The 12350-nt window shown below is 37.4% G+C and overlaps 1 protein-coding gene across 1 annotated transcript; it reads left to right on the plus strand.

Moving 5' to 3' along the window:
* Positions 1 to 845: 845 nt before the first annotated feature.
* SLITRK6 (SLIT and NTRK like family member 6) lies at positions 846 to 8650 on the plus strand. The gene is made up of 2 exons (XM_067561415.1): positions 846 to 1004; positions 4366 to 8650. Exon 2 carries the CDS (start codon positions 4381 to 4383, stop codon positions 6898 to 6900), a length of 2520 nt encoding a protein of 839 aa, XP_067417516.1. The 5' UTR covers positions 846 to 1004; positions 4366 to 4380; the 3' UTR covers positions 6901 to 8650.
* Positions 8651 to 12350: the final 3700 nt, after the last annotated feature.

Below are 12350 nucleotides of genomic sequence, written 5' to 3' on the forward strand. Positions count from 1 at the left end.
AATACCACTGTACACACACACACACACACACACACATCCCTCTACCACATTCGGTGAACTGATATAATATCATTATAACAGGCAATTTGTTCCAGAGGAAGATAAGATTTTCCTTTATGATACCTATTTTTGGGTGCAAAACAAGGATTTTTGCATTTGGGTTGAAGAATTTTCAGCACTTAAAACACATATCAGACAGATCTTACATTTACTGTAGGTCTGCAATCAGAAAAAGCTGCAGGAGCTGTGGTAGAGGTTTATTGTCTTGCAAAATCAGCCATTAATAGATTTTAAGCATCTACAGCAGATTTAGCTGGATTTTATTTTCAGAAGGTTCAATTAGAAAAGGAAAAGAGAAGGTGAGATAAATTGCAGGAGGAGGTGGAGCTGAAGAGCTGTCCCAAGGTGGAGCTGTATCTTGTATTAAATGACATTGGCATATTAAAGCTCTCTGATGGGGAAGGGGAAGGGCTTAAAGGCTGAGTCAAAAGCCAAGAAGTCTCTTTATTTACGCCTACCTCCCAGCCCCTGGCAATCTGACTAATAACAAACTGAGGTAACAAGAAAGACTAGAAAGAAGAGAGAGAACACAGAAGCAGCTTGGATCTAAAAATCTAACAAACCAAGAGAGAGCAGTTTAAGCTCTGCTGAACATCTTGTTTATTTACTGCATCCAAAAGCTTGCAAATGGTTAACTATATGCAGAAAAGTCAGCATAGATGGGAAGTATGCTGTGAATTTTAATTGAGAAAAAGGGACAACTGCTTTCTGGATGATCTAGGGTGCATTCTGCCTAAGAGATTTTTTTCCCCCCAGTGAAAAATGCTCTGTACTTTGTCTTCTGACCCAGGCTTTTAACTTTAGGCAGCTGGAGCTGTACAAAAGCTTGTAGCAAAGTGAAAATTCAGAAGTGTACATTTTTATAAAGAGAAACTGAATTTCATTTGAACATCTGCTCAAACTGTGCATTATTGATCGTGTTAGGGAGTGTCGCTTCTGTTCAGGTAAGAAAGCTTCCAGTTAGCTAATTATCTCAAATTAATTTCCTCATTTATTCTTTGTCTCTTTATCACTGATTGATTTTATTTTTCTGTATTACTTTGGGTAACTTTACAGTTAAATGATAGAAATCTGTATATTTACAGCTGATACTTTGAGCACTGTTCCTGGTACCTTTTTCATTAAACAGTTTTCAATACAAGTAGTCACTTGGCAGGCAAAGAGAGAGTAGTTTTAGATTGTAGTATGCACAGTAATGTGGATTAAAGAAGTGTTTTTCTAAACCATGAAGTTACTCTTAAAATACACCACCCAACTGTGATTATATCCAGAATTAACAAGGCTTGAAGGGTTTTACACATTTCACATTCCCCTTTCTTAACCTTAGGCTTTGGAATTCTTCACCAGTCACTTTATACATATTTGTTTCAAGAGTAAGATCAAATAAAAAAGACACTTTCATTTTTTTTAAAGATTCTATTATTGCATTATTTCTTAAGTATATTGTAAATTTGCCTTAAGGGACTCATAATTCACTAATTCCACATCTACTGCAAATTTGCCTGGTAGGAAAGTCTCTGGAATTTTCTAGTTTTTTTTTAATAAAAACTGCAAAAAGAACAATTACAGTCAGCAGTTATTAATGACTGTTATATGGAAGCAAAACTAAGTGAGCAGCTGAAATTTCCTATGACACTTCACTAAATGAAACAGGAAAATAAAGTAATTAGTCAAGGGGTTTTTTTTTGTTTTTTTTTAAATGAAATGCATATTTGAGCATTGCTGTGAGTCCCTTCAACTTAATGTTAATCATCTGTTATATAAAGGTATCTGATATTTTAAAATAATTCTGGAGCGCACTGAAGGCTAGATTTACTTGCTCCGGAATGCATAGGCTGAAAATGTAAAAAGAAATGCCAATCAGTTCTCCCCAATGCTCACAAAATATTTTTAAGTTCCAAGTGTCTTTCTCCTTGGGGGGGGGGAGGCGGTGGGCAGAGAGAGAGAGAGAGAGTTCATGCAACCTTACCCAAAAAATATGATAATGATTAAAATAGGAATGTTTTTCAATTGGTTGCAAATGTTCTTACTTTCATCTTTAGAAAATTATGAGAGGAAATGATTTTTGCAATATGTATTAAAATACAACATGCATTTCAGATTAATGTCTTTTTTGATTTCTTTCAGTTAATTTTGCTCTGGGCCCTTATAAAAACTATAATTTAAATACAATGCACAGCTATGCTGGTGTCCTTGTACAGAAACAAGTTACAGAAAATAAAGCCTAATAAGCAACACTATAGGCTTGTTACTATAGTTGTTACCAGAAGCTTCATTTTTCACCTTAGGTTACTGAAAAGGATACCAGTGGGTATAAGCATGAATATAGTTTTCTTTAACATGATATCATGCTGGAATTAATCTGAATACTTTGGAATAATATTTCTGCATATTGTGTATTTCCCAATACTCGTGGAAAAACAGAGACTCAGACACTGTGTAAGTTAAATTTAACCAGCTAACTACCATACACTATGTTCAAGAACTACTCTATGATACAACAAAAAATGTTTTTTTTTCTACTGGTGAGAAGCACCTTACTGCACTGAAATCAATGGGACTACCGTGGAGTAAAGTACTACTCTGTGCATAAACTAGTGCTTACTGATTTATAAGCATTTCAGTAGCATTCACAAATATAGTATCTGAGTGCCTCCTATGACTGCCCACTCATCAAGCTACAAGAGAAGCCTAAACGAGTAGTGCACTAAGAATGAGACAGGCAGTTAAATTATAATTGCTGATGTGATACCAAAATATATGGCCAAATTCTGAGAATGTTCATACACATAATTGCATAGATTCCTTGCGAAGAGTTCTAACTTCCTCATGAACAGCAATTCAGCTGGTTAATTGTGTGATGACATTCTGCTCTCCAAAGCATGTTTCAATAGCTCACTTAAAAAGATCAAGTGACCTTTATGACACAGGTTTCTTCAAGCAATATTGTTCAGTTCTATGCACTGAAGGCTAGTTCTTTCATGAAATGTTTTTCATATAATCCTTTTCATAGTAGGAATCTTTTCTTGCTGGAAATGTGGAAGTATTTACTTTAATAATAGATTGTAAACAGACATATGACTTCATCTAATGCAACAATAAATATCTTTGCTCTTTGGTAATTCCTTAATATAAAGGAAGAAGCATACAGAAACCTCATATGAACAGTAACAAACTAATCTCATTTTATGAGAACGGTACCAAACTTATACTTGATTGAAAATGTATAATGTTCACCACTTTCTGTTCCTGATTTAATAGTTGGGCAATTCTGATACATTTCTCATGCATCCTAAAGTTTGAGACCAAGTGGCTTGCAAAATAATAGCTTAAATTTCATAGTGCAGAAGATGTCATTCATCATTGTTAATGACAAATGTCATGCTGTGTGCATTTTAGAATAATACTAATATTAATTATTCAGAGAAAAATGTCCAGTTCAATACATTGTATACTGCCTGCCTATTTTTTTCTATTTGTACTTCACTCTTATTTTTGTCTTTCTGGTAAACTTGATTTACATATTGAATAAACAAATATGTGATGCATATATACACACGTGTATGTATAATCTCCCTAAAGATATGAATGTGGAGGTTGGGGTATGTATGTGCATCTACACATAATTATATATAAAATATACACATGGCACATACATATTCATTTTTAAGAAAAGGGAAAACTTACTACTTTGACTGTTTATTCTCAATTTTGGGGTACTAGGATTACGGGTGGAAGTTCCGTTTCAACTTACATAGAAATTGCAGAACCAGGCAAAGAAAAAGCCCTCCACATATTGGGTGAATAAATATTTGGTAGACAATAGATTGTTGGAACCAAACCAAGTTTAAGTTTTCTTATTTTACTTCTGTTCAGTCATACACCCTGTTAATATCTATCTGTTACAGATTCCTAAAAACTGCAGCACTGCTTGACCATCAAAGGTGAAAATATTAACCTTGATGGCAGCAGTTTTGGGCATTGACTGGTCATTCTTATTTGTTTGTTTTTCTACAGAGCACCAGGTACATATATGGCACTCTATACATAAGAACATCATTTTCACGAACACTGCATGCTGTTTTGTTGCAACGTAAAATACTGAAGTGCTTCTGTTTTATGACCTTCATGTTATATTTAATGGTCAGAACTAATCATGCATTGCACTTCTTAAAGAATCATTACAATATTTCAGAATACACAATATCTTTTTTAAGGGAGGCTAGGTAGGTTTGGGAAACTTTCAAATATTTCTTTTTTTCAAATCTGAAATGATAAACCCAATTCATTTTTTTTATTTTACAGGATCTACTGGTAACAATGAAGGTCTGGATTTTTATGTTATGTTCAGTTGTGGTTGCCTCTGATTTACTACAATCCCAGCCTTCTTTGTCTTCAGCGAGAGGATCTTGTGAGAATCTGTGTTCTTGTGAAGAAAAGGATGATACCTTGATTATAAACTGTGAAGCAAGAGGTATCAAGATGTTATCACAAATAAATGTCCCACCATCACGGCCTTTCCATCTTAACCTGCTGAACAACGGCTTGACCAAGTTACATATGAATGATTTTGCTGGCCTCATCAGTGCTATCTCACTACATGTTGGATTTAATAATATTGCAGATATTGAGCCTGGAGCTTTTAATGGTCTCAGTCTTCTTAAGCAACTTCATATCAATCACAATTCTTTAGAAATACTTAAAGAGGATACTTTTCAGGGACTGGAAAATCTGGAGTTTCTTCAGGCAGACAACAATTTCATCACCGTGATTGAAGCAAGTGCCTTTAGCAAACTCAACAGACTTAAAGTGCTTATTTTAAATGACAATGCCATTGAGTTTCTCCCTCCTAATATATTTCGCTTTGTGCCGCTGACCCACTTAGATCTTCGTGGAAACCAGTTACAGACACTCCCATATGTTGGCTTTTTAGAGCATATTGGTCGAATACTGGAGCTTCAGCTGGAAGACAACAAATGGGCCTGTAATTGCGACTTACTGCAGCTGAAGATATGGCTAGAAAACATGCCTCCCCAGTCCATAATAGGTGATGTTGTGTGTAACAGCCCTCCAGTTATCAAAGGCAGCATCCTAAGAAGATTGAAAAAGGAATTGCTCTGTCCCACTCACCCTATAAATGAACTTGAGGATCCTTCAGGGTCTTTACCCTTGGTAGTAACCACCTCTATAAATGATAGTCACCTGTCAGTCAAAGTGATCCCTATCCTGAAAGCACCTACGAAGGAACCAGGTTTAGTGTTTCATGCCACAAAGCCAGCTACTCAGTTTCCAGGAATATATTGTCCTGTACCCTGTCACTGCACTAGCTATATCCTCTCAGGAGTTCTCATTCACTGCCAGGATCAAAATATTGAAAGCTTGTCTGACTTAGGTCCCCCTCCTCCAAATCCTAAAAAGCTTATTCTAGCTGGAAACATTATTCAAACATTACTGAAATCAGATCTTGTGGACTATGCTAGCCTGGAAATGCTTCACTTAGGAAACAATCGTATTGAAATCCTTGAAGAAGGATCATTTATGAATTTAACGCGATTGCAGAAGCTATATCTAAATGGCAACCATCTTACAAAGTTAAGTCAGAGTCTCTTCCATGGTCTTCAGCACCTTGAGTATTTGTATCTTGAATATAATGCCATCAAGGAAGTTTTGCCAGGAACATTTAACACAATGCCAAAACTTAAGGTGTTATATTTAAACAACAACCTTCTTCAAACATTACCACCCCATGTTTTTTCAGGGGTGCCACTGGCCAGGCTAAACCTCAAAACAAACCAGTTTACCCATTTACCTGTGAGCACTGTCTTGGATGAACTGGATTTGCTGGTACAAATTGAACTTGAAGACAACCCTTGGGACTGTACTTGTGATTCAGTAGGGCTGCAGCAGTGGATACAAAAGTTGAGTAAGAACACAATGATGGGTGACATTTTCTGTAAATCCCCAGGGCACCTAGCAAAAAAAGAACTGAAATCTCTGAACAGTGAGGTCTTATGCCCAGGACTAATAAATAGTCCAGCCCTACCAACCCATCCTAGCTTTATAATTGTGACAACTTCTACAACCACCAATACAGCAGACACTATTCTTCGATCACTTACAGATGCTGTCCCACTTTCTGTTTTAATCCTAGGACTCCTAATTGTGTTTATTACGATTGTGTTTTGTGCAGCAGGAATAGTTGTCTTTGTTCTGCATCGGCGGAGAAGACACAAAAAGAAGCAGGCAGATGAACACATTAGGGAAAGTAGCCCAGTTCATCTCCAGTACAGCATGTATGGTCACAAAACCACACACCACACAACTGAGCACCCAGCACAAACTCTCTATGAGCAACGCATGGTTAGTCCTCTGGTTCAGGTTTATCGAAGTCCATCCTTCAGCCCCAAACAAACAGAACAACAGGAGGAGGGAAATGAGAAGGATGTGAATGACTCCAAACATCTCCGCAGAAGTCTTCTGGAAAGAGAGAACAATTCTCCTCTCACAGGTTCAAATGTCAAGTACAAAGGTACAGACCAATCAGCTGAATTTCTGACCTTTCAGGATGCCAGCTCCTTATACAGAAACATTCTTGAGAAAGAAAGAGAACTCCAGCAGCTAGGGATCACTGAGTATCTAAGGAAAAATATTGTCCAGCTCCAGCCCGACATGGAAGTACATTATCCTGGAACACATGAGGAGCTAAAGTTAATGGAGACGCTAATGTACTCCAGACCAAGAAAGGTTTTGCTAGAACAGACTAAAAATGAGTATTTTGAACTCAAAGCTAACTTACATGCTGAGCCTGACTACCTGGAAGTCCTGGAACAACAAACATAAAATGACATTACTTTGGACTAGAACAGAAAAACTGTAATTCTATATTAAGTCAGAACATTGTAAATAAAAGTGCCTTATTATGTGTCATCCATCAGGACTAAAGCACAGCAGTAATCCTAGAAAAAAAAACTCAGGGATCACTGTGGAAGCCATGGGGATGTTTGCAGACAATGTCCTTACCCCGAGTGAAACATGAACTATGTATGATTGAACTGTGGGAGGAAGATTTCCATATATATTTAGGGAGTTTTAACTGGTCTGTATGGCACTCCCCATTCTGTACCTAATCTAGGTTAAACCATTTATGTTACTTTTTCTTCTTTCTTTTCTCTCAAATTAATTGGGCTACATTTTTAAGTACCTGATTATATAGTTATAAGGGTTAAGATGTATTGGTTAGGAATTAGTACATGCACTACATACGTGAACATTGTCAATGACTGCACTTACCATACCTTTATAATAAATACAAAAGGAAATGAAGCTTTGTCATACTAAATGTCAGTTAAAAGGAAAAAAAGGAAAAGAAAGAAAGATATTTAATTGTATATGCACTCAGTGCCTGCAAAGAATTAAGTATCTTTTACGTGGGACTTAATTTATCACTCTAATACAATATATGGATGGAAAATATATCTATAAATATAATTACCCAACAATTTAAGAGACATCATCAAAGCTTTCTGCTACTTTCCCTCTCTGACAGTTTTACTCAAATTTGGACAATCTTCTCTTGTTCTGCTGCTATAAGGTGTTTCAACTCATAAGCCCGAGCAAATTTGAAAGCTACTGAGAATCAACTGTAAATACATAAGTGCACCTAATGAGTTTTATTTCTTTAAGATGATTGGCTCCTGTGGTGGCTTTGAATATTCCTGGCAGAAATACAGAAATAAGTACACTATGGCCAGTAACTTTCTGGTGTAGGAATAAAAAGAATATTTTGTTGTTGTTTGTATCAGTTCTCTACATTTTGCCACATATTAACAGCAAAAGAGAACTTCTCCTGATAAATGGTAAAAGTGGCTTAGAATGTGGAGCCTTGTAGCTTTATTTTACAACAAAGGCTAGCTAGATTTATATTAACTATTTATTCTGTACAGTTTTGTATTTTTTTCAGTTCACAACAAGGAATAATTCTTGGGTGCCTTTCAAGCAAATCAAAGAACTGCTTACTATAAATAAAAAATGGAAATAAAGCTTCTTTTTTTAAAAAAAACAATGTCATTTTCTTGAAAGTCACTTTTTTTAAAAAAAGGGAGCAAGACCTGCATGCACAAGTTTATAACTGTTCAGGAAATATACACGAAGCTTCTCTCTATTGTCATGTGGACAGAAGCATCTTGTTCACTGTGCAATAAGGCCATTCAGTTTCTGTGCATGACTGACACAGTGCCAAATTGAAAATCTGATCTGCATTTCTCTTCCTTCTTAAACAAATCTTTTTGTAAATCAACTACACATGAATATTTTTCCCAATTTACAGTTCCACAGCTATTTAAAGACTGTAGACTTGATAAATTCAGAAACAAAAAGATTCACTTCCTTTAGTTTAGCCTACTGCAGCTTTCTTGCCTAGCTGTGATTTTGCCACACTCCTTATATATGAGTTTCTGAAGGAACACATTCTTTGATAGAAAACTACATATATGGACTACATTCTTGGCTCTTAAATTTGCATAGTGTTATGGATATCAATGGTACTATACAGATTTACTGAGGATAAACTGAGGATCTGGCCCGGTATCCTTTCTGTTATCTGATCAAATTCCATAACAACATTTTGTTGATATCATCACATTGCCATGATAGTTAAACTAGCTGGCTCCTAAGAATCAAAACTGCAGCAGCATGATAACAATCACTGATTGCTTCAGCTACAACTAAAAACTAACATAGTTTAGGTACATTAGCAGTGCATTCTAGGAGTGAGGAACAGAGCTGATTCGAATACAGCTACAATAGCATTGCCATTATTTGATTTAAAAGAAATCACTATAGAAAACTGACAACTAAATTCTCTCACAAAATATCTTGTAGTAAGAGGTGCTAATAAATGTAATAATTAAAATTGTTAAGAGACTGATTTAAAATCTAATGAAGTTTATGGAACTGACATTGGTGGACTTTGGATTAGGGCCTATACATATATATATAATATTCTATAAACTAATTATATTTAAATAGGTGGATTAATTCCCTCAAACTCATCTTTTTTTCCATCATCCCACTGGCCTATTAGAGATTTCAAAGTAAAGCAGAGGGGGGGAAGAGGCAGTGAGGAACAACTTGGGCCTAATTCTTCTCTGCCCTGCACAATGTATGGTTATTCAAATCACTGCAAAGTGGGTGTACAATGCTGCCTTCTGATTGCTATGGTGTAGAACATTGGTGACTCAGGCCCTCAGGCTTCTGTTTGAAGGAAATGCATTCAGACTAGAGACAAGTGCCACATGCCTAGATGACACTTTATTTAGCTGCTAAGATTTCTTAGCAGAATGTAGAGGACAACTATGCTGGAAAATATGCTCTTTCACTGTAGACTGAAAGCATCAGAAAAATGTTGAGCCCAATTCATTTCATGGCAACTCAGATGCACAGCTGTGTCAAAGATCCACTCACCACAGCTGAGGACGGGGGTGGGGGACTTTAGAGGAACTTTGTTCCTCCTCACTGCATAGGTCTGCTTGGGGCTAGTTCAATCCCTGCATAAATTAGGGCAGCCTCAGGGGTGCTTTCTTTTAGAATGGGCTCTAATGGCCCCAAGTGACTGTTGTAGCATCTCTGGAGTAAAGAACATGTCATCCACACCCCTTTCTGATTTAAAAAAGAAAAAGAAAAAAAAAAAAAAACTCAGAAGAGTGAGAGGTGAAAAGCTGTACCTGGAGGTTCTCTGGAATATTTCCATCACAGCAATCAGAAATACATCCCTAATGGGGAGTTGGGTGGGGTCCCTGATGGAGCGTTTTCTTGTTGTGGCATGTTCTTCTCCTTTTTCCTGACAGCCAAAGTTAAATAGTTTATATGTGTTTCACTGAGACAGTATATTGGAGGCTGGAAGATGAAGCATGTTTCACAGTCTGCAACAAAGTGGATTCATTTTTTCCCATGTCAGCACAGTAGTTAATAATTGAATGCAAGAGCAGTACCTCAGCAGACATATTGGTGCAGTTGGCAGGTACATAACTGTTATGTTGTTAGGGCACCCCAAGGTACCTGACACTATCATTTTTTTCTGGCAGCTTGGCAAACAAAATGTATTAAATAACAATAGGGACCTATTCCCTTAAGAAACAGAACTTAAAACAATCTCTTGCAGATATTTATTTTAACCTGCCTCTATCTTTTTGCATACATAAAAATCAAATGCATGTTTATTTTCTTCCCATTTCCTCCCTACTGCAGGTATCCTGACAGCCTCCTTAGTAATAGCACATGCATATGTTACCTACAATGATGTCTCTGCAAGCTTCTGAACAGCAAAGTCTCAAATGAAATTACTGTTATTGTAGTGGCTCATTGAATATGTGACTGATCAAATATTTTCCATCCATTCTTCTCTTTTAACATGATTGATTGACCTTTTCTGTAATGAATTTCCTAACTGAATTTGAATTCATACTTTTTAGACGGATGTGTCCAAGCCACAAAATTTAGATCTGAATCCCAGCTTTCTCCTAGATCAGGAGTGTTTGGTGGATTAGCAATCTGCAGATTAGGCTAGGCATACCTCTACGTGAAATAAAAGTAAAAAATTATTCTAGTGTAACAGAAGGTATAGTGTGACACCTACCTAGAGTTCTGTTACCTAGGGAGAATGAGAAAATGAAGAGATGTGTCTAACTGGGAAGGCCAGACATCCGTGCAAGAGGACTTTCTGGTACATTAATGAAGAGAGGCATTTACTGCAGAGAAAACTAATGTATCACAAGGAAAATATAATTGGTCTATGAAATGAGGGAAATTAATCTAAAATTCAGTCTAAAAGGGGGTAATTAATTGTTAATCAATTCGGGGATGCGATAGCTGCACAGTGTAATTTCTCATGCACACCTGGCTACTTTTGTAGAGCTGCTGAAGGCATCATGGTGGGGCAGGGGAACATTTGACTTCAAGATGACAAGATCAGGCCTGAAACTCTCTGAAGAGGCATCACTCTTTTATTTCCCATTTTAATCTTTCCAATTCAGAATAGTTCAAACCCTAGAAATATCCTCATGGCCAAATCCTTCCCCCGGAGAGCCCTCGGGCAGTGGAACCAGTTATGTTGCACCATATAGGAATTTGCAGAGTTTGGGGAGGCTCTACAGGGTGTGCACATTCCCCTGCAGTGTCCAGTTCTGTGGGGGCTCACCTTATGGTCTCACCAGTGCTTAATTTGTATCAGGGCTAAGCCCCAGCACCTCTAGTCTTGGCAGTTCATAGCCCCGGCACCTCTGGGCTTGCTGTGTCAGTTCTGAATGTAAAAAATTGCTTGAGCCCCAGCACCCAATTGCTAGAGGCTGGGCACCTCTTTCATTACATATTAAGCACTGAGCCTCGCCATGGTGGACTAAGGGCAGATAAAGGCATCAACTACTGAGGCAGTGTGCTGCTTCAAAGGATTTGGCCATTAAGGATGCTCTAGGTTTATGATGTTCCTGATCATGCCCCAGTAATAGATATTAAACCCTTCTTGCTCTGAAACAGAAATTGACTATAACATTAGCTACCCACTGAATCAATACTGGGAAGTTAATTGCCATAATGAAAAGATACAGCATGACATTCTCTTTTCTGCTCATCTGCTAACAGTCAGCCTTGGCTTTTTAACACAACAGAGCAATTTCTGAAAAAAGCCACAACTTGATAGAAACCAGCTAACTTCAGGAACAAGAAAAGAATGAAAACACCAGATGTTGTTCAGTTTCTTGTTGGTATGCTGTGATGGACAAAAGCTCTTTATTTGGAATTACTTCTTTTCATCTGGTCACTCAAGAATGGGGTGCAAATATATATGCATGATACAACTCCTAAAATGTGTACCTAGAGTTTGTGTTGCTGGAGGCCTGAATGCACAAAAGAAGTTAGGCTGAGCATCACGACACCTATCATTTAGGCACATGGAAAATCACTGTGATTTACAAATCCCGAGTTAGGCTCCCATACAATGAATGGGGACAGATAGGCCTCAGAGGTAGCAATCCAGGAAAGCCAGTGTTCTAGTCAAGAAGCTGCATAAACTACCAATGGGAGATGCTCACAACAGGGCTGTGTACTAATTCTGCCCCTCTCGCAGAGATAGGTGCATAAGCCCAGGATGCAGGAAGGCACTTATATCTGCTTGTGGTTCAGCTGAGAACCCTCTTTGGAGTAAGGAACATATGCCTTTTTGCAAGAAGCAAGAGTGGGAGGCTGATGCCCACTTTATAACTTTTATCCCACTGATTGGATGACTTGCCTGGGGTGTG

Source organism: Emydura macquarii, unplaced genomic scaffold (genome assembly GCF_026122565.2).
Source record: "Emydura macquarii macquarii isolate MOO-44397 ecotype Brisbane River unplaced genomic scaffold, CSIRO-AGI_Emac_v2 contig_2406, whole genome shotgun sequence".
Classification (NCBI taxonomy): domain Eukaryota; kingdom Metazoa; phylum Chordata; order Testudines; family Chelidae; genus Emydura; species Emydura macquarii.

Excerpts from the sequence above, each read along its gene's own strand:
- SLITRK6 (XM_067561415.1), top strand. The coding sequence starts at position 4,381 with ATGAAGGTCTGGATTTTTATGTTATGTTCAGTTGTGGTTGCCTCTGAT.